Below are 18,197 nucleotides of genomic sequence, written 5' to 3' on the forward strand. Positions count from 1 at the left end.
GGGGCCAGGGGGTCGGGTTGGGGCGGGGCCGGGCGGTGGCAGCGGGGTCTGTGATTCGAGGCGGCAGATTCGTCACCGCCCTTGAGGCGCGACCCGGCCCGGTCCCGCCGTTCCCACGTGGCCTCCCCGCGCTATCGTCGCTGCCGCCGCCGCCTTCCCCCGTCCCCTCCGTCCTCGCTGCCGCCGGTCCCGCCCGGTGCTGCTGCCCGGCGGTGCCGTGGCGAAAGTGCGGTTGCTAAGGGCGGCGCGGCGCTTTACCCAGCGGCCGCCCCGCGCCAGGCGCCGCCGCAGCTCCATTGTTGGGGCCGGCCCGGGCCCGCCGCCGCCGCCACCGCCGCCGCCCATGGAGCCGCCCGCCCGCTGAGCGCGGCCCCGCGCCGGGGAGCGCCGCCGCAGGGAAGGAGCGGGCAGCGGGGAGCCAGGGCAGGGCGGCCGGGGCCCGGGGAGGGGGCGGCGGGGCGGGGGGCCCGGCCCGGCCCGGCCTCGGCCCCCCGCGGCCCCGCCATGGGCGTAGACTTCGACGTGAAGACCTTCTGCCACAACCTGCGGGCCACCAAGCCGCCCTACGAGTGCCCGGTGGGCACCTGCCGCAAGATCTACAAGAGCTACAGCGGGATCGAGTACCACCTGTACCACTATGACCACGACAACCCGCCTCTGCCCCAGCACACCCCCCTGCGCAAGCACAAGAAGAAGGGGCGCCAGGCCCGCGCCGCCAACAAGCAGTCGCCCAGCCCCTCCGAGACCTCCCAGTCTCCCGGCCGAGAGGTGATGACCTACGCCCAGGCCCAGCGCATGGTGGAGGTGGACCTGCACGGCCGCGTTCACCGCATCAGCATCTTCGATAACCTCGACGTGGTGTCCGAGGACGAGGATGTTCCCGAGGAGGTGCCCGAGAATGGGAGCAATAAGGAGAACACGGAGACGCAGAGCGTCCCGCCCAAATCTGGGAAGCACAAGAACAAGGAGAAGCGCAAGGACTCCAACCACCATCACCACAACGCCTCGGCCAGCACTACCCCCAAGCTGCCCGAGGTGGTGTACCGAGAGCTGGAGCAGGACACCCCTGACGCCCCGCCTCGTCCCACCTCGTACTACAGGTATTGTCCGTGGCTGGGTGCAAGGAGACTCCTAGGCTCATGCCCTGGGTTTGGAGGTGGAATTGGCCCCACTCTGTTCAAGTGGCTTGCCTGTGGCTCCTGGAAATGGCCTTTGTCTCCCTCTCCCAGGTCTCACAGAAGTGGCAGTTCCGTGGCTTCTGGCTCCTGGGGCTCTGCCTGGTGTCACATCACAGTTCTGAGGGGTCTGTGCATCTACAGAGCTCTCAGTTGCTGCTTAGGTCATTGCCAGCAGTTTGATTGCTGTGCTCTTTCCTTGCTGGAACAGCACATAAAATCAAAACAAAACCCAAATGTGTCCTTTTGCCTCGCAGTCTCTCTTTGGTGGTATGCTGAGATATTTTCAGAGCCCTTCAGCACCAAGGTGTACCTGTAGGATCTGTCTGTGGGCATACTTCTTAATTGTTTTCTTACAGTACTTTGTGAGAGATTTGGTGGATGCAGTGGCACCAGTTAATACCTCAGGCAGGAGTTAACAGAGCCCCGTAACCAGAATTAATGAAACATGGCACCTCCATGCATGGTTATCATGTCTTGGTTGTGAGCCTGTTGCCTCCAGAGCACTAGCACTTGCTGGGTGGCCCATGCAGGCTCCTTCCTTGTACTGATGAGTCTCCAAGGCCTGACCTTGCTCCTTAGACCAGTGTTGTTTTGTCTCCACGCTGCTGTTGTGCCGCTGTGCTAGTCAGGGTGCAGCAGCACCTTCCACTTGTGCACATTCCTGCTTTGTCCCTGTTTCTTTATTTTGGCTTATGGCTCAGCTGAAGCATTTGAAAATTCCCTCAGTCACAGACAAATCCTGGAGTTGGGGCTCAGCAGCTCCAAACGTGTCAAACATGGCCTTACTTTCCCATGCTGTCCTTCCAGGTACATTGAGAAGTCGGCAGAGGAGCTGGATGAGGAGGTGGAGTACGACATGGATGAGGAGGATTACATCTGGCTGGACATCATGAACGAGAGGCGGAAGAACGAAGGCGTGAGTCCTATTCCCCAGGAGATCTTTGAGTACCTGATGGACCGGCTAGAGAAGGAGTCCTACTTCGAGAGCCACAACAAGGGGGACCCAAACACCTTGGTGGACGAGGATGCCGTCTGCTGCATCTGCAACGACGGGGAGTGCCAGAACAGCAACGTCATCCTCTTCTGCGACATGTGCAACCTGGCTGTGCACCAGGAGTGCTATGGGGTGCCCTACATCCCTGAGGGACAGTGGCTCTGCAGACGGTGCCTGCAGTCACCCTCGCGCGCTGTGGACTGCGCCCTCTGCCCAAACAAGGGGGGGGCCTTCAAGCAGACGGACGATGGGCGCTGGGCACACGTGGTCTGTGCCCTCTGGATCCCCGAGGTGTGCTTTGCCAACACCGTCTTCCTGGAGCCCATCGACAGCATCGAGCACATCCCGCCCGCACGCTGGAAGCTGACCTGTTACATTTGCAAGCAGCGTGGCTCTGGGGCTTGCATCCAGTGTCACAAAGCCAATTGCTACACTGCCTTCCACGTCACCTGTGCCCAGCAGGCCGGGCTGTACATGAAGATGGAGCCCGTCAGGGAGACGGGGGCCAATGGTACCTCCTTCAGTGTGCGCAAAACTGCCTACTGCGACATCCACACACCGCCAGGTTCCGTGCGCAGGCTGCCTGCCCTCTCCCACAGTGAGGGGGAAGAGGAGGATGAGGAGGAAGAGGAGGAGGGGAAGGGCTGGAGTTCTGAGAAAGTCAAAAAAGCAAAGGCCAAGTCTAGGATCAAGATGAAGAAGGCACGGAAGATCCTGGCAGAGAAACGAGCTGCAGCACCTGTGGTTTCCGTGCCCTGCATCCCCCCCCACAGGTATGACCTGCCGCCCTCCCTGGGCTGGGGAGAAATTTCTCCTTTCCTCCATGCTTTGCATCCTCCTTCCCATGTGGACATCCTGTTCCCCTCCCTAGCTTTTTGCACAGGTACTTTCACTTTGTTGCTTCAGAGGGCTGTGCTGGTTTCCTCTGGGAGTCCTGCAGAGAGACAGGGCCCTGCACTGCCCTGCAAAGGTTCCTGGGCCCTTGGCAGGGCAGGAAATAGCTGCTGTTAGTTTAACAGTAGAGCATGAACTTGGCCGGATGCGTCAGGAAGCAGCTGGAGGTTCCCAGCACTCCTTTCCTGTTGCGCTGACCTCAGGCACTGGAGTAAACGAGGCGGGGAGGAGGGAACTGCTCTCCTTTCTGCTGAGGTCTGTTTTCTCCTGAGGCTGTGTCAGGCAAAATACAGAAGTGTGGGAGTGATTCAGGCCTGGGAAATGGGCTAATCCTGGGGTTATTTTGGCTCTGGAGCAGAGAGGTCTGGGATCGGGATCCCTGTGCTCTGCTGAGCAGAGCTCATCCATCCCACCAGCCACGTACTCCTTGCTGGGCTTCCTCGGTGCTCTCTGCCAGGCACAGCAGCTGCTGCTCCCTTTCAGCGCTGCCTGTTGGAGCAGGGCCGGGCAGCCACGGGTGCTGAAAGCTGTCTGTGAGGAGGGATGGCTGGAGAACACCAGGACTCCGAGGTCCTAAGTCTGACTCCCCAGTGTGAGGCCTCACAAGGGGCTATGTTTCTGTCTGGTTCCAAACCTGTGGTTTCATGGGAAGGTGCAAACACCCTCTAGTTACAGTTGCAACTGCTTCGTGCCTTGCTCTTGTTAGATTGTTTGGCTGAGGTGCAAATCCCAAAACAAGAGCAGCTAAGAGCCTTGCCAGAATTTGTCAGTGTTTATAGCTCTGGATGTCCTCAACAGCATGTAAAAGCACATAAGGGCATCCTAGGATGTTTTTGGATCTCATTGTCACCCTGCAGCAGGTGACACCCAGTTGAGCACAGGTTGAGCATGGAAGCATGGTGGTGAACCACCAATCTTGAACTGCTGAGGTCTCCTTCTTATGGCAGGAGCTGTGCTGGGGCTGTGACCATGGGACACTGTCAAGACCCTTAGACCCTCAAGACTTACTCCTGTGCACTTGGATAGGAGCACATGGAAGCCATGGGCTATGCTCTCTGGGCCGCATTCTGGTGACTTGGGGAGGCAGGTCTGCCACAAGGCTGCTGGCTTTTTACCATGGTCTGTTTGTGTCCCAGACTTATGGTTTTGCTCACTCAGGGCTTGCTCCATAGCAAGAGCCTCTTTTTCTTCTTATGTGTGGACATGTTGGCAGTTTGTAGGGTCTTGCTGCTATTGCATTCACAGTGAAAATACACTGATCTAGAATCCTGTTGGGATAATTATTCTTCAGAGGCTGTTGCCAGAATGCCGCATGTCTTCCTGGGGGAGCTGTGCTTGGCCAGTGATGGCATATGAGGCTGCTGTCCCCAGTCTCTTCAGCTGAGGCTGATGGAGGTTGAGTCATCCCTTGGGAAAAGCTGTCCCTGGGAGGAAGGGAGATGCTGAGGGTTCATCCCTTTGTCACTCTACTAGCAGGGCATCTCTGTCCAACTCTGCTGAACAAGGCTGCCCCAGCCCCTCTGGATTATCTGCTGTTGTAGGAAGTAAGCAATCCCTTTCGTGGTGTTCTGGGCTGTTCAGGATAGTCTTGGATGGGACATCAATTGTACTCATGCCTCCTGCTCCCTCCTCGTGCTTTGCCAGGGTTTGAGTTTCTCTGGTAGCATTTGGCCAGACCCCCCCATCACAGCAAGTGGCACTCAGCCAGGTAAATAATGGTTTTGGGGTAGTAGCACCATAGCACTCGTGGTCTCAGGGACCATGGGAGCTGTTAAAGGTCCAGCACCCAGTGTGGCTGTCTTGCACTCCAACCTGCCCTAGCCTTTGCCTGAAAGTTGACAGGAAGCAGAAAGGAAAAGTGTGTTATGGAGAGGCAAGGCTGCACATTTCCTGGCATCCTCTATTGTGCCTAGGCTGTGTGACTTGGTGTTACAGAAAATCCTGCCATGGAAAAGTCCTCTGCCTGAGGAGCTTCTCACCTCTGCTGGGATGGCCTTGCTGATACATGTCCCTAGCCAAGGCTTCTTCTGCACCAGCCAGGCTTGATTTGTTGGTGGACTCTGGTTCTTCTCCTTTCCTCAGGCTCAGTAAGATTACAAACCGTTTAACCATCCAGAGGAAGAGTCAGTTCATGCAGAGGCTGCATAGCTACTGGACTCTGAAGAGACAGTCCCGCAATGGTGTCCCCCTGCTCCGCCGCCTTCAGACACACTTGCAGTCACAGAGAAACTGCGACCAGGTAAGGGCTGCTTGTTGGGGGGCTGCAGGGAACCCTGGCTGTGTGCATGCTTCCTGCACCTTTGGAGCTGTGGGCTTGGAGCCTTTGCTGCATGTAATGCCTGCAGGTGCAGAATGGGGGTCAGGGGTATGAGCTTTCAGATGAGGAAAGGGCAGCCCCAGCTGCTTTTGCTGCTTCACCTTCTCCTCCGCTCTCAGTGTTCAGAGAATTGCCAGGCAGCGACGCCACTGGCAGCCTGCCACAAGAAGGGAATCCTGCCCTCTCAAGCTGCCACGCTGAAGGTATTTCCTTTCTTGTGCCTGCATTTAGCCAGTAGTGATGGCAAACCTGTCAGAAATGGCTCTAGTATGAGGCCACTGTGCCAGGCAGTGTTGAGAGAGACGGCCAGGGTTCTCCAGAAACAGTCTGGACCGAACCAAGGCATCTCTTCTAGTTTCTGATACTGCTCCAGGAGTGCTCCTTCTGGGTGCTGCTTCCAGCCCACAGTCAGCACTTCACAGATGTGAGATCTGGTGCCAGAGAGGAAGATTTTTCTTCTGGCTCCCCATCTGAGCTGTAAATCTTTCTTTCTGAGCCCTCTGATGACTGTGACTGGGCAGGGGTTTCTCCTACCTTTGCCTGCTCTTATTATTTTTGCTGGAGAAGAGTTGAGGCTGCGTCTGCTCAGTTTTGGCTATGGCAGGATAAAAACTGTAATTTTTGTGGTGCTCCAGAAATGAAAGCAACTAGAGCTGTTGTTCCCTTTTTGAGCTGTTGCACTTTGTCAGAGCTGTGAGCAGCATAGACCTCTTGGGCAGCTGTAGGCAGTCAGTTGGTCATGTTAGGAAGAGTGTTTCCAGAGGCTGAGGATGTGCACCTCCTGACATCCTAAGGGCTTGATGACCAAGGGGCAGGTATTTAGCTCTTGCCAGAGGTGAGACTGGATCACCTACCTAGGTTACAAGAAAGGATCTGTGACCTTTGCTGCACCAGCAGGTCAGGCATGGTGGTTCCCCTTACCAGAGAAGAGCCCCAGCACACAGTCAGGAAGGTGGAGATGGGAGCACATCTTCTATCAGCTCATGGTCTCTGATGTTCCCACAGAGAGACACTGAGGATAAGAACTGGGCCCTGAAGGAACAGCTGAAGTCATGGCAGCGCCTGCGCCATGACCTCGAGCGTGCGCGCTTGCTGGTGGAGCTGATACGCAAGCGGGAGAAGCTCAAGAGAGAGACGGTAACGACTGCCCCTCCTTGGGGAGCTGCTGGGGTGGGCATCAGCAGGGGCTCCTTAGAGTGCTCTAGGTGTGCCGGGGTCCCCTCGGCTGTGCTGCGCTCTGCTCCGATGGCTCCGAGCAAAGGTGGCTGCTCTGCAAGGCACAGGTGGGACGCACAGGTGCTGGAGCCGGTGTTTCACCTCTTCTCCCCAGAAACGGGGCTGAGGGGTGGTCCCTACCCCTCAGCAAGGAGAGGAGAGGGGTTGCTGTCCTGCAGGGCTGCACTGCTGCTCTGGGGGACAGTCCCCACTGCCTGGCTAGGGCCAGGGGCTCAGCCCTGCTTTGTTCCTTTCTTTCAGATCAAAGTGCAGCAGGTGGCGCTGGAAATGCAGCTGACACCCTTCCTCATCCTCCTCCGCAAGACGCTTGAGCAGCTGCAGGAGAAAGACACGGGAAACATCTTCAGTGAGCCGGTCCCTCTGTCTGAGGTAACAGAAATCTACGAAGTAAGAATCCCCTCCCCAGATTTCTATTTCACTCAAACTTGTCCCTTGCTGGTGCCAAGGGCTGCCCAGGGTGTGTTCTGGTCCAGAAGAACCCTGAGCAGCCTGGTGTTGGCTCATGCCAGCACCACTTGCTCATGGGTGAGCCAAATGCCAAACAGCTGAGCTGGTGACAGCTGGGGCACAGCACTTGGCTCTTCCTCTGTGTGTATGTGTGTTACTGGTGACATCCCAGGGTCTGTGAACAGCTGGGGATTCCCACTGGGAAAGGTAAAGTGCCAGCCCTTAGCAGTCAGCATGCTCTTACCTGTCCTCTTGTGAAGGCCTCTGCTGGGTGACTGAGCACAGCACAGAGATGGGTTTGAACCCTTAGAGTGTCATGCTACAGGCAAGGGAGATAATTCTTGAGATTGTCCCTGAGTCCCTGCCTGGGAGCATGGCAAAAGTTCACATGGTCTCTGCAAGGTTCTGGCAGCAGGTCAGCATGGAGGCATTTTAGCAGATGGGGAGGAAGGCTGCACCATCTCACCTGCCACCTGGACGGCTGTTTTACCTTTCTGCACTCACCTTCACCCCTGGGGCTGCACTTGCAGCACCCTCTCCAGGGAATAACATGTAGCATACTGGATCCCAGCTGCCTGCAGGCAGGAGTTAAGTACAGGATGCTGGCATGTGTGCTGGAGCTGTAAAAATGCTTCGGAGTGCATATCCGCTCTAACAGGTTGAGCACAGCACATGGGCTTCCTACTCCGGAGGCGTTGCTGTTCCTCAAGCTGCAAAAGCAGACGGCATTCCCCGATGTGCATTTGGGCAGAGCACAGGGAGTGATACCTGATTCCTCTAACAACTGTTTTCTTGGAGCAGGTACTGCTAACTGTGGCTCCTGGGCTCTTAGCTCTGGCTCTTTCCTCATGCAGGTCCCAGACTACCTGGATCACATCAAGAAGCCAATGGATTTTCAGACAATGAAGCAAAATCTAGAAGCCTATCGCTATCTGAATTTCGATGACTTTGAGGAGGATTTCAACCTGATCATTAACAACTGTTTGAAATACAATGCCAAAGACACGATCTTCTACCGGGCAGCCATCCGTCTGCGGGAGCAGGGAGGTGCCGTGCTCCGGCAGGCTCGCCGGCAGGCAGAGAAGATGGGCATTGACTTCGAGACAGGCATGCACTTCCCCCACTGTGTAACAGTGGAAGAGGCTCACATCCAAGACATTGAGGACGGTGGGTACTCGGTCCCTGTCCTGGGGTACGAGGGCTACTAAAAGGTAAAGCCTGGGCAGAGTCAAGGCACCCAGGAGTCTGAGCTGCCTCTTCTGGGAGGTTAAATGGAATGCTGGGCTGTGTGTCCCCACTCCCTTGGAGACCTGGTGGTTTTGCTAGCCAGATACTTACCAGCCCCATTAGGTTGGTTCTAGGCAGTGGTTTGTCTCTGTGTCCTTTCTTTCCTGTTGCATCCTTGTTCCAGACAATGTATTGTATTCCCCACACTGCTGATCAGCCTGCTTTCTCCAGTAGTCCCAACTGCCTGAGTTCCCACAGGGCTCCTTCTTTGGTCTTTTAGGATAACTTTCCTAAAGGGTCCACAGTGTTTGGTGCCATGCCAGCTCCTTTTTCGCCCTTTCAGGTAGAGGAGCTCAGCTGAGTTCCCAATTTCTTTCATCCATCTGCTCCTCTTTGTTTCCCCAGAAGATGTGCGGCTGCTGCTCTCAGAGAATCAGAAGCACCTGCCATTGGAGGAGCAGCTGAAGATCCTGCTGGAGCGGCTGGATGAGGTCAACGCTGGCAAGCAGAGCATAGGACGGTCCCGCCGAGCCAAGATGATCAAGAAGGAGATCACAGTGCTACGGCGGAAGCTCGCTCACCCGCGGGACCTGGGCCGGGAGGGGCTGGAGCGGCATAGCTCCTCTGCCAGGGGAGTCCTGCAGTCCCACAACCCCTGTGAGAAGGACCTGCAGACAGACAGTGCTGCAGAGGAGAGCAGCAGCCAGGAGACTGGCAAAGGTAATACTCCCTCCAGAGCTGCCAGTCTGAGGAGCCATGGAGAGCTGCCTCTGGACAGGCCTGTCTGGGGAGAGGCTGCCCTGGCAGGTGCCTCCTTAGGCAGGAGGACTGTGTGGGCAGCTCCCTACACACACACCTCATTCTTCACTCCTCCATGGGAATGAGGCAGGTGGCCTCATGTGGGACAGTCCCTTATCCTGCATTCCCCTGTGAGGACTCCTTGTTGCCTGTAATGCCTCCCTTGGGGTGGGTGCCAAGTATAATGTCTCTGCCTCCCCAGACATCATACCTCCCTTCCAGCCTGCTCACTGGATAGTTTGTAGTGAGCTGTGCCAGCCAAGCAGGGGGGATTGGATGAAGGAGGCCTCCTGTGTCTGGAACAGCCGCAGCCTGATGTGCGTGTGCCCCTGGGGAGGGTTGGCAGGTTGCAGGTGCTCACAGCTGTGGTGAGCAGTCACCTGGTGAATTCATCTCTTTGTCAGTCAAGGAACTGGATGCTGTTTCAGAGACTGACAGTTATAGCTGTGTGATGTGGGCTTGAGGTGGATTGTTTCCTTCTGATAGGACCTACCAGCTTGGCCATGTTACCTAGTTTCTAGGGGCATTATGGAGCAGGCTGCCTTTGGTGTCCCTTCCTGACGGAAGGCATGTGGGGGGGAGTTGCAGCAGCAGTGACTGCTAAACTCCAAATGCTCTCCCGGGCTGAGAGTTGAACAGGTCAGCTGCTAGCTCCCTGGATGGAGATGCTGAGCTGGACTCTGTGGGGAGCACAGCAAAAGCACCAGGCAGAGCCACCATGTGTCACTGTGCATTTGCCACCTCTGCATCCCAGTCCTGACATCTAATCACTGAAAAAGCAGGTTCTTCCTACAGTGAGGGAGGATCTTCTGAGATAATGTTGCCCAGAAACAAAGCTGTTTCATGATACCACTGCCATGCAGTCCCTGCCATCAGGGCTGCAGCTGACACCTTCTCCCTCTTCCAGGTCTGGGTCCCAATTCTTCTTCTACCCCAGCACATGAAGTTGGCAGGAGGACCTCTGTGCTCTTCTCCAAGAAGAACCCTAAAACTGCAGGCCCTCCAAAACGTCCAGGACGCCCGCCAAAGAATCGAGACAGCCAGATCCCTCCTGGGCATGGGAGCAGCCCCATTGGGCCCCCCCAGCTCCCAATAATGGGGTCCTCCCAGCGGCAGAGGAAGCGAGGGCGAAGCCCACGTCCCAGCTCCAGCTCAGACAGTGACAGTGACAAATCCACGGAGGACGCTACCATGGGTGAGTGCAGCTGGGCACCTGTGGTCCCACTGGCAGCACATGGCAGGCTCTGGTGCAGTGGTGATGCTCTTTGTTGGGGTGTTTTTCAGACCTGCCAGCCAACGGTTTCAGCAGCGGGAACCAGCCCGTGAAGAAGAGCTTCCTGGTGTACCGCAATGACTGCAATCTTCCCCGGAGCAGCTCCGACTCGGAGTCCAGCAGCAGCAGCAGCAGCAGTGCTGCCTCAGACCGCACCAGGTACTGCCCCTGGCCCAGCTCTGCTGACAGCGGTGCTGCCCAGGGTGCCAGTGGGCAGCTCTCAGCCTTAAGTTTCTGGACAAGCACCCCATTCAGTGGTCCCCATCTCATTCATCCTGCAGCTCAGCTGCTAATCCGTAGAAGTCTGTGGGTTTTGTGCCTTTTTTAATATAAAACCTAAAGGTGCAAGTGTGCAGCAAAGGGCTAGTAGGAAGCATGAACTGGGAAGTTCCCTGTTGGCATAGTGGCTGCTCTGTCATTGGCCCTTCCAGCAGCCTCCTGCCTGCACCTCTAATTCGCATGATAAATCTTCTGGTCCTCCCAGGTGGAACTGGGTGAGGGTCTGGCTTGCACCCTGGCAGAAGCACCATCCCTTCTTACCGGTGCCAAGGCTGGCAGGTGCCGGCCACAAGCTGTGGTGTCCCACCAGCCTGGCCCTCTGGAAAACAGTTTCTGGAAGCTTAATGTGACTCCTACTGATAGCCCTGTTCCCTGTCTCTGTAGCACAACACCCTCCAAGCAGGGCAGAGGGAAACCCTCCTTCTCCCGAGTGAACTTTCCAGAGGACAGCAGTGAGGACACATCAGGGACAGAGAACGAGTCCTACTCCGTAGGCACGGGACGAGGTGTGGGGCACGGCAGTAAGTACTGGGGCTGCACAGCTGTGTGCCTGGCTGGCACCATCACCCGGGGGGACACAGCTGACTGCCCTCTCCTCCTGTACAGTGGTGCGTAAGGGCATGGGGCGTGGCGCAGGGTGGCTGTCTGAGGATGAGGATTCTTCCCTGGATGCCCTGGACCTGGTGTGGGCTAAGTGCCGGGGTTACCCCTCCTACCCAGCGTTGGTGAGTACTGCCTGTTATCGGGACCCCTGAAATCCATGTCCCCTCCCTGCAGACTGGCTCTTGGGGTCCCTGTTCTCCTCTCAGCCCTCCCCTGCTCGTTTTGCAGATCATTGACCCCAAGATGCCGCGGGAAGGCATGTTCCACCATGGGGTCCCCATCCCCGTGCCCCCCTTGGAGGTGCTGAAGCTGGGGGAGCAGATGACTCAGGAAGCACGTGAGCACCTCTACCTTGTCCTCTTCTTTGACAACAAGCGTACTTGGTAAGGCCAAGGGACCGAGGGCTTGGGGGGGGATCCCCAGAGACGATTGTAACCCTCAAACGAGGTGGCCCCCTGCTCTCCACAGGCAGTGGTTGCCCCGGACGAAGCTGGTGCCTCTGGGGGTGAACCAGGATCTGGACAAAGAGAAGATGCTGGAGGGCCGCAAGTCCAACATCCGCAAGTCGGTGCAGATTGCCTACCACCGCGCCATGCAGCACCGCAACAAGGTGCAGGGCGAGCAGAGCAGCGACTCTAGCGAGAGCGACTGAGCCGGTGCCGCCAGCCGCACCCCCGCCGAATCTCAGGGCAAACGGGGCTCGGTGACCCCCACCCCGTGCAGCTGGCCTGCACCCACGGGGGGCCGGGGGACCGGGAGGGTTGGGGCCGGTCCCCCGTGCCCCCCCCACTCTCCCATTCCCGGTGCCCGCTCCCCCCAGCCCGCCGCTCCCCGGGATGCTGTTCTGGCCGCCGCCGTGCCCCAGGGCGGCCCCCCGCGCCCCGCACCCCCGTGCTGCCCCCCACCCCTGGGCCCAGCCCCTGGCCGGCCCCGCGCTCGGACGTTGTTTGTATTTATTTTGAAGGAAGAAAAAAATCTATTGATTCTTAGAAAATAAACCTCCACTGCGGAGCCGCGGCAGCTGCGGGCGGGACGGGGAGGGAGCGGGAGCGGGGGCGGAGCGGACATGTGCGGCGGGACCGGCTCCGCTTCCGGCCGCGAGCGGAAGCTGGGGCGGGGAGCGGCGGGCGCTCCGCCCGCGCGGGTTTATCTAGGGTGGGGAGTGGCGGGGCCGGGGCACGGGCTGGGGCAGTGTGGGGAGGTGTGGGGCCGGGCTGGGCCGGGGCTGGGGGGCAGCCGGCGGCACAGCGCAGGGCGGTGCCTTCACCCGCCGTCCCCGCGGGCAGCGGCGCGCAGTTGCTCCCCAGCCCCCATGAAGCTGCGGGACGCCCCTTCCGCCTGCCCGTCCCTGTGGCGCTGGTTGCCGTGCCCGCCGGCTGAGCTGCGCCTGGACCTGGTGCTCTCCTCGGGACAGAGCTTCCGGTGAGCTAGCCCGGGCGTCTCGGGTGTCCCCCGGCCCAGCTCGGTGCGTCCGAGCCGGCCCCGACCCCCCGTGTGCGGCAGGTGGTGGGAGAGCAGCCCGGGGGCGTGGACGGGTGTGCTAGGGGGCCGCGTCTGGACACTACGGCAGGACGGGGATCGGCTCTGGTACACGGTGTACGGCGAGGAGGATGAGCACGAGGGGGAGGAAGAGCGGGATGGGTGCCCCGCCAAAGCAGCGAAGTTGAACGCCGCAGAGACGGACCAGATCCTGCGTGACTACTTCCAGCTGGACGTGGGGCTGTCGGCCCTGTACCATGCCTGGGGGGCGGCCGACCCCCTGTTCCGCAAGGTGGCCATTGACTTCCCAGGTGAGGCGGCCGCACGGAGCTACGTGAGATGGCCGTAGCACCTGCTCGGCGTCCCCTCACGGCATCCTGCCTGCAGGGGTGCGGGTGCTGCGGCAGGACCCCGTCGAGTGCCTCTTCTCCTTCATCTGCACCTCCAACAACCACGTTTCCCGCATCACTGCCATGATCGAGCGCCTCTGCCAGGCCTTCGGCCGCCGCCTCTGCTGCCTCGATTCCCGGCCCTTCCATGCCTTCCCATCCCTCTCGGCGCTCACAGGTCCACCATCATCTCGCTGCTGCCACTGTCATATCGCCATGGCCTCGCCTGTGCCCACTCATGTCTCTCTGCTGTGCCTCCCCCAGGTGCTGATGCCGAGGCCCGGCTGCGGGCGCTGGGCTTTGGGTACCGGGCCAAGTTTGTCAGCGGGAGTGCGCGGGCCATTGCTGAGGGGCTCGGCCCCGAGGGGCTGTGCCAGCTCCGCACTGCGCCCTATGCCGAGGCCAGGAGGGTGCTGTGTGCCCTGCCTGGTGTAGGTGCCAAGGTGGGTGCCAGGACAGGGGTGGGACAGGGAGCAGAGGCCAGCACACTGGGGGCTGACTGGGTGCTGCTGGTGACAGGTGGCTGACTGTGTGTGCCTGCTGTCCCTGGACAAGGCGGAGGCAGTGCCTGTGGACACCCACGTCTGGCACATTGCACGGCAGCGCTATGGCTTGGCGCTGGGCAGCAAGAGCCTCACCCCTCGGGCCTACCAGGAGATTGGTGAGGGCAGGGCTGCATCCTGATGAAGGACCCTCAGGGATGGTGGATGGTGCAAGTGTACCCTCACACTGATGTTCACCCTCGTTCTGCAGGTGACTTCTTCCGGGAGCTGTGGGGCCCTCGTGCTGGCTGGGCACAGGCAGTGAGTACCCCCCCTTCCTGGCACCCTTGCCCTCCACCCCAAGCCATGCCCATCCCATTACTTCCCCATTCCAGGTCCTGTTCTGTGCCGACCTCCGCAAGGGCCAGAAGCCAGCCGGCAGCCAGCATCAGGCCTGAGAGAGCTGAGGCTGGGACAGCCATGGGGGTGGGCTCCTCTAGGGACACCCCAGGAGGAACAGAGACTTGAGTGAGACTGCACCTGCTGCCAGCCTGGGATGGAGCAGTGTGGGCAGCTGCCTGTTGCTTGCCCACTGTGTGCACGGGGGAAGCTGCTGCCCTGAGCAGTGAAGCTGGGGAGGTCAGGGCTGTGTCCAACTCCCTCAGTGCAGAGCTGACACAAGCACCTTTGGCCTCTTGCCTTTATTACAAGCAATAAAATAGAAACATCCATTTGGAAAATTGTCCTTGAACATGCTGGGGTTGGGGGTGTGGGACAGTGCCAGGCCAGGTGTGGAGGGAGGGAAGGGGAGTGGGAAGGGGCCTGGGACAAAGCCCCAAGCTGGGGGGCTCTGTGGTGTGCTCCTGCCCCAACGCAGAACTCTGCTGTGAGGCTGCAGTGGGGGCAGCTCCACATAACCAGGACAAGCCAAGCAGGGTGCCCACACACTATCTCCCCTGCTCCTGCACTGCAGAGCCCCCCACCCCACGTGGCTGGACCCCCTTGGAGGCAGCTGTGTGGGGCCGTGCTCAGTCTGGTGGGAGACGCTGAGCTCTGCTCGTGGGTGGGCGCCCACACTCTGACCCTGCAGGGAGGAACAGGGTGAGATCCAGGTGGCAGCCCTGAGGGGTGTGGGATGGGGATAGGGGGTTTGGGGCTCACCATTACTGGTCCCCCTGACAAACGGTTCGCCGGGGCTTGTGGGAGTTGTCTGCCCAGGGATGTCCTGGCTGGTTCCCAGCTGCAGCTTTCTCATGTGTCTCACCACCGCCGTGGCGTTGAAAGCTTGCTACTGACCCCAGTGTCCATCAGCTGGTATGGGGTGCCTGAGGGGCTGCTGCACCCCCTGGCACCCACCAGCACCCTACACTCACCTTCCACTTGCTCTTTGCAAAATTCTTCTTGATCTGCTCACTCACTGACTGGTGGATGTTCTTGTCCAGGGCTGTGTCCCCAGCAATCCTGGAGCAAGACAGAAGTCAGCCAGGACACCTCTATCCCCTGGCTGCTGTGGGGTGAGCTGGAGAGGAGGGCAGACAGCAATAGGTCTCCCCATTACCAGGGATGCTGCAGGGCTTGCTCACAGGTGAATCGCTTGCCAGGGTCCTTCTCCATCAGGTGCTGGATAAAGTCCTTGGCTGGAACAGAGCATGGAGCAGCTCTGAGTGTCCTCTATTCCTCTGGGTACTGTGAAGCTGTGCCAGGCTCACAGGCCCCACTGCTCTGGTGGTCCCAGCTCACCTGAGTCCGAGATATCATCCCAGTAGGGTGAGTCGAACTCGTACTCTGCCTGCAGGATCTGCTCGAAGAGCTTGGCATCATTCTCATCATAGAAAGGGGGGTAACCACAGAGCCTAGCGGGGCAGTGGGGAGGGGGCTGCTGGTCCCAGGCAGCCCCAAGGTGCCAGGCCCCCAGGAGGGGAAGGGAGTGGGAGGGGGAATACATACAGGATGTAGGCAATGACTCCAATGGACCAGCAATCCACTGCTTTGCTGTAGGGCTTCTGTGCTAGCACCTCAGGGGCTGGGGGGGAAGGCAGCAGTGAGGGGGGAATTCCCCAACCTGTGGGGGAATCCCAACCCCACAGCTAGGGTGGTGGCAGCCCATGGTAGGCGCTCACCCACATAGCCAGGGGTGCCACAGGCTGTGGACATGACACTGCCACAGCCCTCGATCTTCGACAGCCCGAAGTCGCTGATCATGATCTTGGAGTCCTCATCCATGCTGTAATACAGCAGGTTCTCGGGCTGCGAGGAGAGGGAGGGGTGACAGTGGGGTCTCCTCCTGCCTGGTGCCATGACAGTGCTGTGTGTGTCCCCCCTCAGCTGCTCACCTTCAGATCACGGTGGACGATACCCATGTCATGCAGGTATTTGACGGCGTCGAGGATCTGCCGGATCAGGGCGCTGGCGTCCCGCTCAGTGTAGAAACCCTTCTCCACAATGCGGTCAAAGAGCTCCCCCCCTGAGACCCTGCAGGGATGGGCAGCACCTGTCAGCATGGCCCCCCCGCCCCTCGGGAGCCCCACCACGTCACTCACAGCTGCATGATGAGGTAGAGGTGGGTGCCACTCTCGTAGATGTCGTCCAAGGCCACGATATTGGGGTGCTTGATTCTGCAGGGGGAGGCAGAGAGGGGTGGTGAGAGGGCACCGGGCTGCCCCCACGCCAGCCCCCAGGGGACAGGGAGCAGCCAGGCTCCACGCCGCAGGTCATCACGCGCCGCTGGCTATTTTGGGCACTGGCAATAACACGCAGCAACGAGTGCTGGCAGTGGGGGGAGCAGCACTGAGTGAACCCCCCACCCTGGTGCTGGGACGGCCCCTACTTGTGGAGGACGGCAATCTCGTTCTCAATGCTGGTCTCCTTTCCCTCCAGTGCCTTCTTGGCAATGCACTTGATAGCCACGAGCTTCCGTGTTGCCTTCTCCTCTGCCAGGACCACCTCGGAGAAGGCCCCCCTGGGGGGGTGAGGGATGAGCAGGGCACGGCGGCCACCAGCCGGAGCGGAGCTGCCGATGCCGCCATGCCATGATTGTCATGGCGACAGGCAGAAAGTCCAGCTATTTATAGGAGAAAAGCAAGCAGAAGCGGCTGGCTGGGATGGCCGGACATGGACCCTGCCAGCGATAGGATGCCTGGAACCCTTTGCCCTCCCAGTGTGGCAGCACCATCCCCATATCAGGCAGGGTAAGGCTGTGGTGTTGCTGAGGTCTAGCTGTGCTGGGGCTGAGTCCCCACGTGGGCTGCAGTAGCCCTCTGCTGTGCCATGGTGTAGCACCCAAGGCCACCCAGGAGCCAGCCAGAGCTGTTGGCAGTGCCCAGGTGGGGAAGAGACAGGAGGGACAGGCAGTGTGTTCACACTGTCCTGGGCCCTAAGCTCTAACATAATTAACCTGCTAATCCAGCCTAAGAGCCTTACCGTGTTCTGGGCACTGCCAGGAACCCCTCTGCCAGCCAGGGGACCACCCTCAGGTACCCTCAGCACAGCCCAGGAACCAGCCAGTGCCAGAGGGAGGTGGCACCTGTGCCCCACAGCATGTCCCCTCATATGCAAGTCCCACTTTGGGCAAGGGTTTGAGCTGGTTCCATATGGAAGGTTGGGCAAAACCTGAGGGGCCAGACTCATCACCACAAGTGGGCTGTCACTGGTGTGTCACCCCAGTCTGCAACTCACGTTCCCAGGACATCTCGGAAATCATAGATCTGCTGAATATCCTCGATCCTCTTCTTCCAGCTGGGCCCATCCTGCCCCAGCGGCATGGTGCCCTGTAGGGCCACCCACTCCCACCTGTGACACGAGTGGGGACAGGTTGTCAGCGTGCTGGGATGGCATGGGGACACGGGGATGACAGGGTGCTACGGGGCGGTGGTTGTCATCCTGGGGTGATGGGAACAAGCTGTGTCGACGCAGGAGTTTTGGCGCAGATTGTCCCAGTGGGGAAACATGCTGGGACCCTCCCGATGCCCGCCCATGGGGCGGGTGCGGGGCGGGCAGGCAGCAGGAGGGCTCCAGACATACGCGTAGGTGCTCGGGGGGTCCCCACCGCCATTCCCCACGCCCGCCAGCCGGCGCAGCGGCGCCGGGCGGGACACGAGTGGGAGCAGAGCTGCGTGGCGCGGGTGATGCGCAGCTCCACCGCCGCTACTCAGTGTCACGCGTGGGCACGACCTCCGCGCGTGGGCACGCCGCCCCCGCCCCGTCCCGCCCTTACCGACGGCCCCGGCCCCGGGCCCCGCGGCGGAGCAGCGGCGACTCCTCCCGGCGCGGCGCCGCCGGACAGCGCTGACGTCACGGTGAGGGGCGGGTAAGCGCGCGGCCGCTGCCAATGGGAGGGGGCGGCTCGGCCGCGGTGGGAAGGGGGGGGACACGCGTGACCGCGGGCGCGCGTGGACACGCGGGAAAAGCGCAGGGAGGGCGGCGAGCGCGGCGTCACCCACACGCTCCCCAAGTGCATCTATTGAGGAGATGCGAGGGCATTCCTTGGGTAGAAACGAGTGGAGTTGCAGGACAGACCCAGACCCGGCACTCCTCGCCCACCTCCCCAGCAAGAGCCCAGCACCAGCAGGACCCCCCACCCACAGCCAGGCAGGGTTGTCCCC

The 18,197-nt window shown here is 59.8% G+C and overlaps 3 protein-coding genes across 7 annotated transcripts; 2 read left to right on the plus strand and 1 right to left on the minus strand.

Moving 5' to 3' along the window:
• Nucleotides 1-381: 381 nt before the first annotated feature.
• On the plus strand, nt 382-12,208 carry BRPF1 (bromodomain and PHD finger containing 1). Of its 5 annotated transcripts, none has more exons than XM_084214648.1 (13): nt 382-1,100; nt 1,986-2,945; nt 5,149-5,305; nt 6,389-6,520; nt 6,860-6,988; nt 7,921-8,233; nt 8,699-9,013; nt 9,999-10,286; nt 10,376-10,523; nt 11,028-11,149; nt 11,250-11,368; nt 11,475-11,629; nt 11,694-12,208. In XM_084214648.1, exons 1-13 carry the CDS (start codon nt 505-507, stop codon nt 11,896-11,898), a joined length of 3,639 nt encoding a protein of 1,212 aa, XP_084070774.1. In that variant the 5' UTR covers nt 382-504; the 3' UTR covers nt 11,899-12,208. The 5 variants fall into 5 exon arrangements, with proteins under 5 accessions (XP_084070774.1, XP_084070773.1, XP_084070772.1 ...); XM_084214647.1 differs by having other exon boundaries at nt 8,702-9,013; nt 11,028-11,164; XM_084214646.1 differs by having other exon boundaries at nt 383-1,100; nt 11,028-11,164.
• A 241-nt stretch (nt 12,209-12,449) lies between these two features.
• On the plus strand, nt 12,450-14,132 carry OGG1 (8-oxoguanine DNA glycosylase). The gene is made up of 7 exons (XM_084214690.1): nt 12,450-12,668; nt 12,750-13,036; nt 13,113-13,292; nt 13,379-13,557; nt 13,634-13,775; nt 13,868-13,917; nt 13,992-14,132. Exons 1-7 carry the CDS (start codon nt 12,559-12,561, stop codon nt 14,052-14,054), a joined length of 1,011 nt encoding a protein of 336 aa, XP_084070816.1. The 5' UTR covers nt 12,450-12,558; the 3' UTR covers nt 14,055-14,132.
• Nucleotides 14,133-14,540: 408 nt separating this feature from the next.
• CAMK1 (calcium/calmodulin dependent protein kinase I) lies at nt 14,541-17,880 on the minus strand. Its single transcript, XM_084214685.1, has 12 exons — nt 17,810-17,880; nt 17,272-17,385; nt 16,424-16,555; nt 16,137-16,211; nt 15,930-16,068; nt 15,717-15,843; nt 15,544-15,619; nt 15,337-15,449; nt 15,155-15,233; nt 14,970-15,057; nt 14,758-14,884; nt 14,541-14,680 (listed from the first exon to the last, which is right to left on the minus strand). Exons 2-12 carry the CDS (start codon nt 17,355-17,357, stop codon nt 14,625-14,627), a joined length of 1,098 nt encoding a protein of 365 aa, XP_084070811.1. The 5' UTR covers nt 17,358-17,385; nt 17,810-17,880; the 3' UTR covers nt 14,541-14,624.
• Between the last annotated feature and the right edge of the window lie 317 nt (nt 17,881-18,197).

Source organism: Fringilla coelebs (assembly GCF_963513975.1).
Source record: "Fringilla coelebs genome assembly, chromosome: 13".
In the NCBI taxonomy this organism is placed as follows: domain Eukaryota; kingdom Metazoa; phylum Chordata; class Aves; order Passeriformes; family Fringillidae; genus Fringilla; species Fringilla coelebs.

What these genes read in the sequence shown, in the direction of transcription:
- OGG1 (XM_084214690.1), top strand. Translation starts at nt 12,559, where the DNA reads ATGAAGCTGCGGGACGCCCCTTCCGCCTGCCCGTCCCTGTGGCGCTGG. An exon ending in TCCTCGGGACAGAGCTTCCG is followed by an intron (nt 12,669 to 12,749) that starts GTGAGCTAGCCC and finishes CGTGTGCGGCAG; the next exon opens with GTGGTGGGAGAGCAGCCCGG. An exon ending in TCGGGCCTACCAGGAGATTG is followed by an intron (nt 13,776 to 13,867) that starts GTGAGGGCAGGG and finishes CTCGTTCTGCAG; the next exon opens with GTGACTTCTTCCGGGAGCTG.
- BRPF1 (XM_084214646.1), top strand. Translation starts at nt 505, where the DNA reads ATGGGCGTAGACTTCGACGTGAAGACCTTCTGCCACAACCTGCGGGCC. An exon ending in CCCTGCATCCCCCCCCACAG is followed by an intron (nt 2,946 to 5,148) that starts GTATGACCTGCC and finishes TCCTTTCCTCAG; the next exon opens with GCTCAGTAAGATTACAAACC. An exon ending in CACGGAGGACGCTACCATGG is followed by an intron (nt 10,287 to 10,375) that starts GTGAGTGCAGCT and finishes GGTGTTTTTCAG; the next exon opens with ACCTGCCAGCCAACGGTTTC.
- CAMK1 (XM_084214685.1), bottom strand. Translation starts at nt 17,357, where the DNA reads ATGCCGCTGGGGCAGGATGGGCCCAGCTGGAAGAAGAGGATCGAGGAT. An exon ending in TCGTCCACCGTGATCTGAAG is followed by an intron (nt 15,844 to 15,929) that starts GTGAGCAGCTGA and finishes CTCTCCTCGCAG; the next exon opens with CCCGAGAACCTGCTGTATTA. An exon ending in GGAGTCATTGCCTACATCCT is followed by an intron (nt 15,450 to 15,543) that starts GTATGTATTCCC and finishes CTGCCCCGCTAG; the next exon opens with GCTCTGTGGTTACCCCCCTT.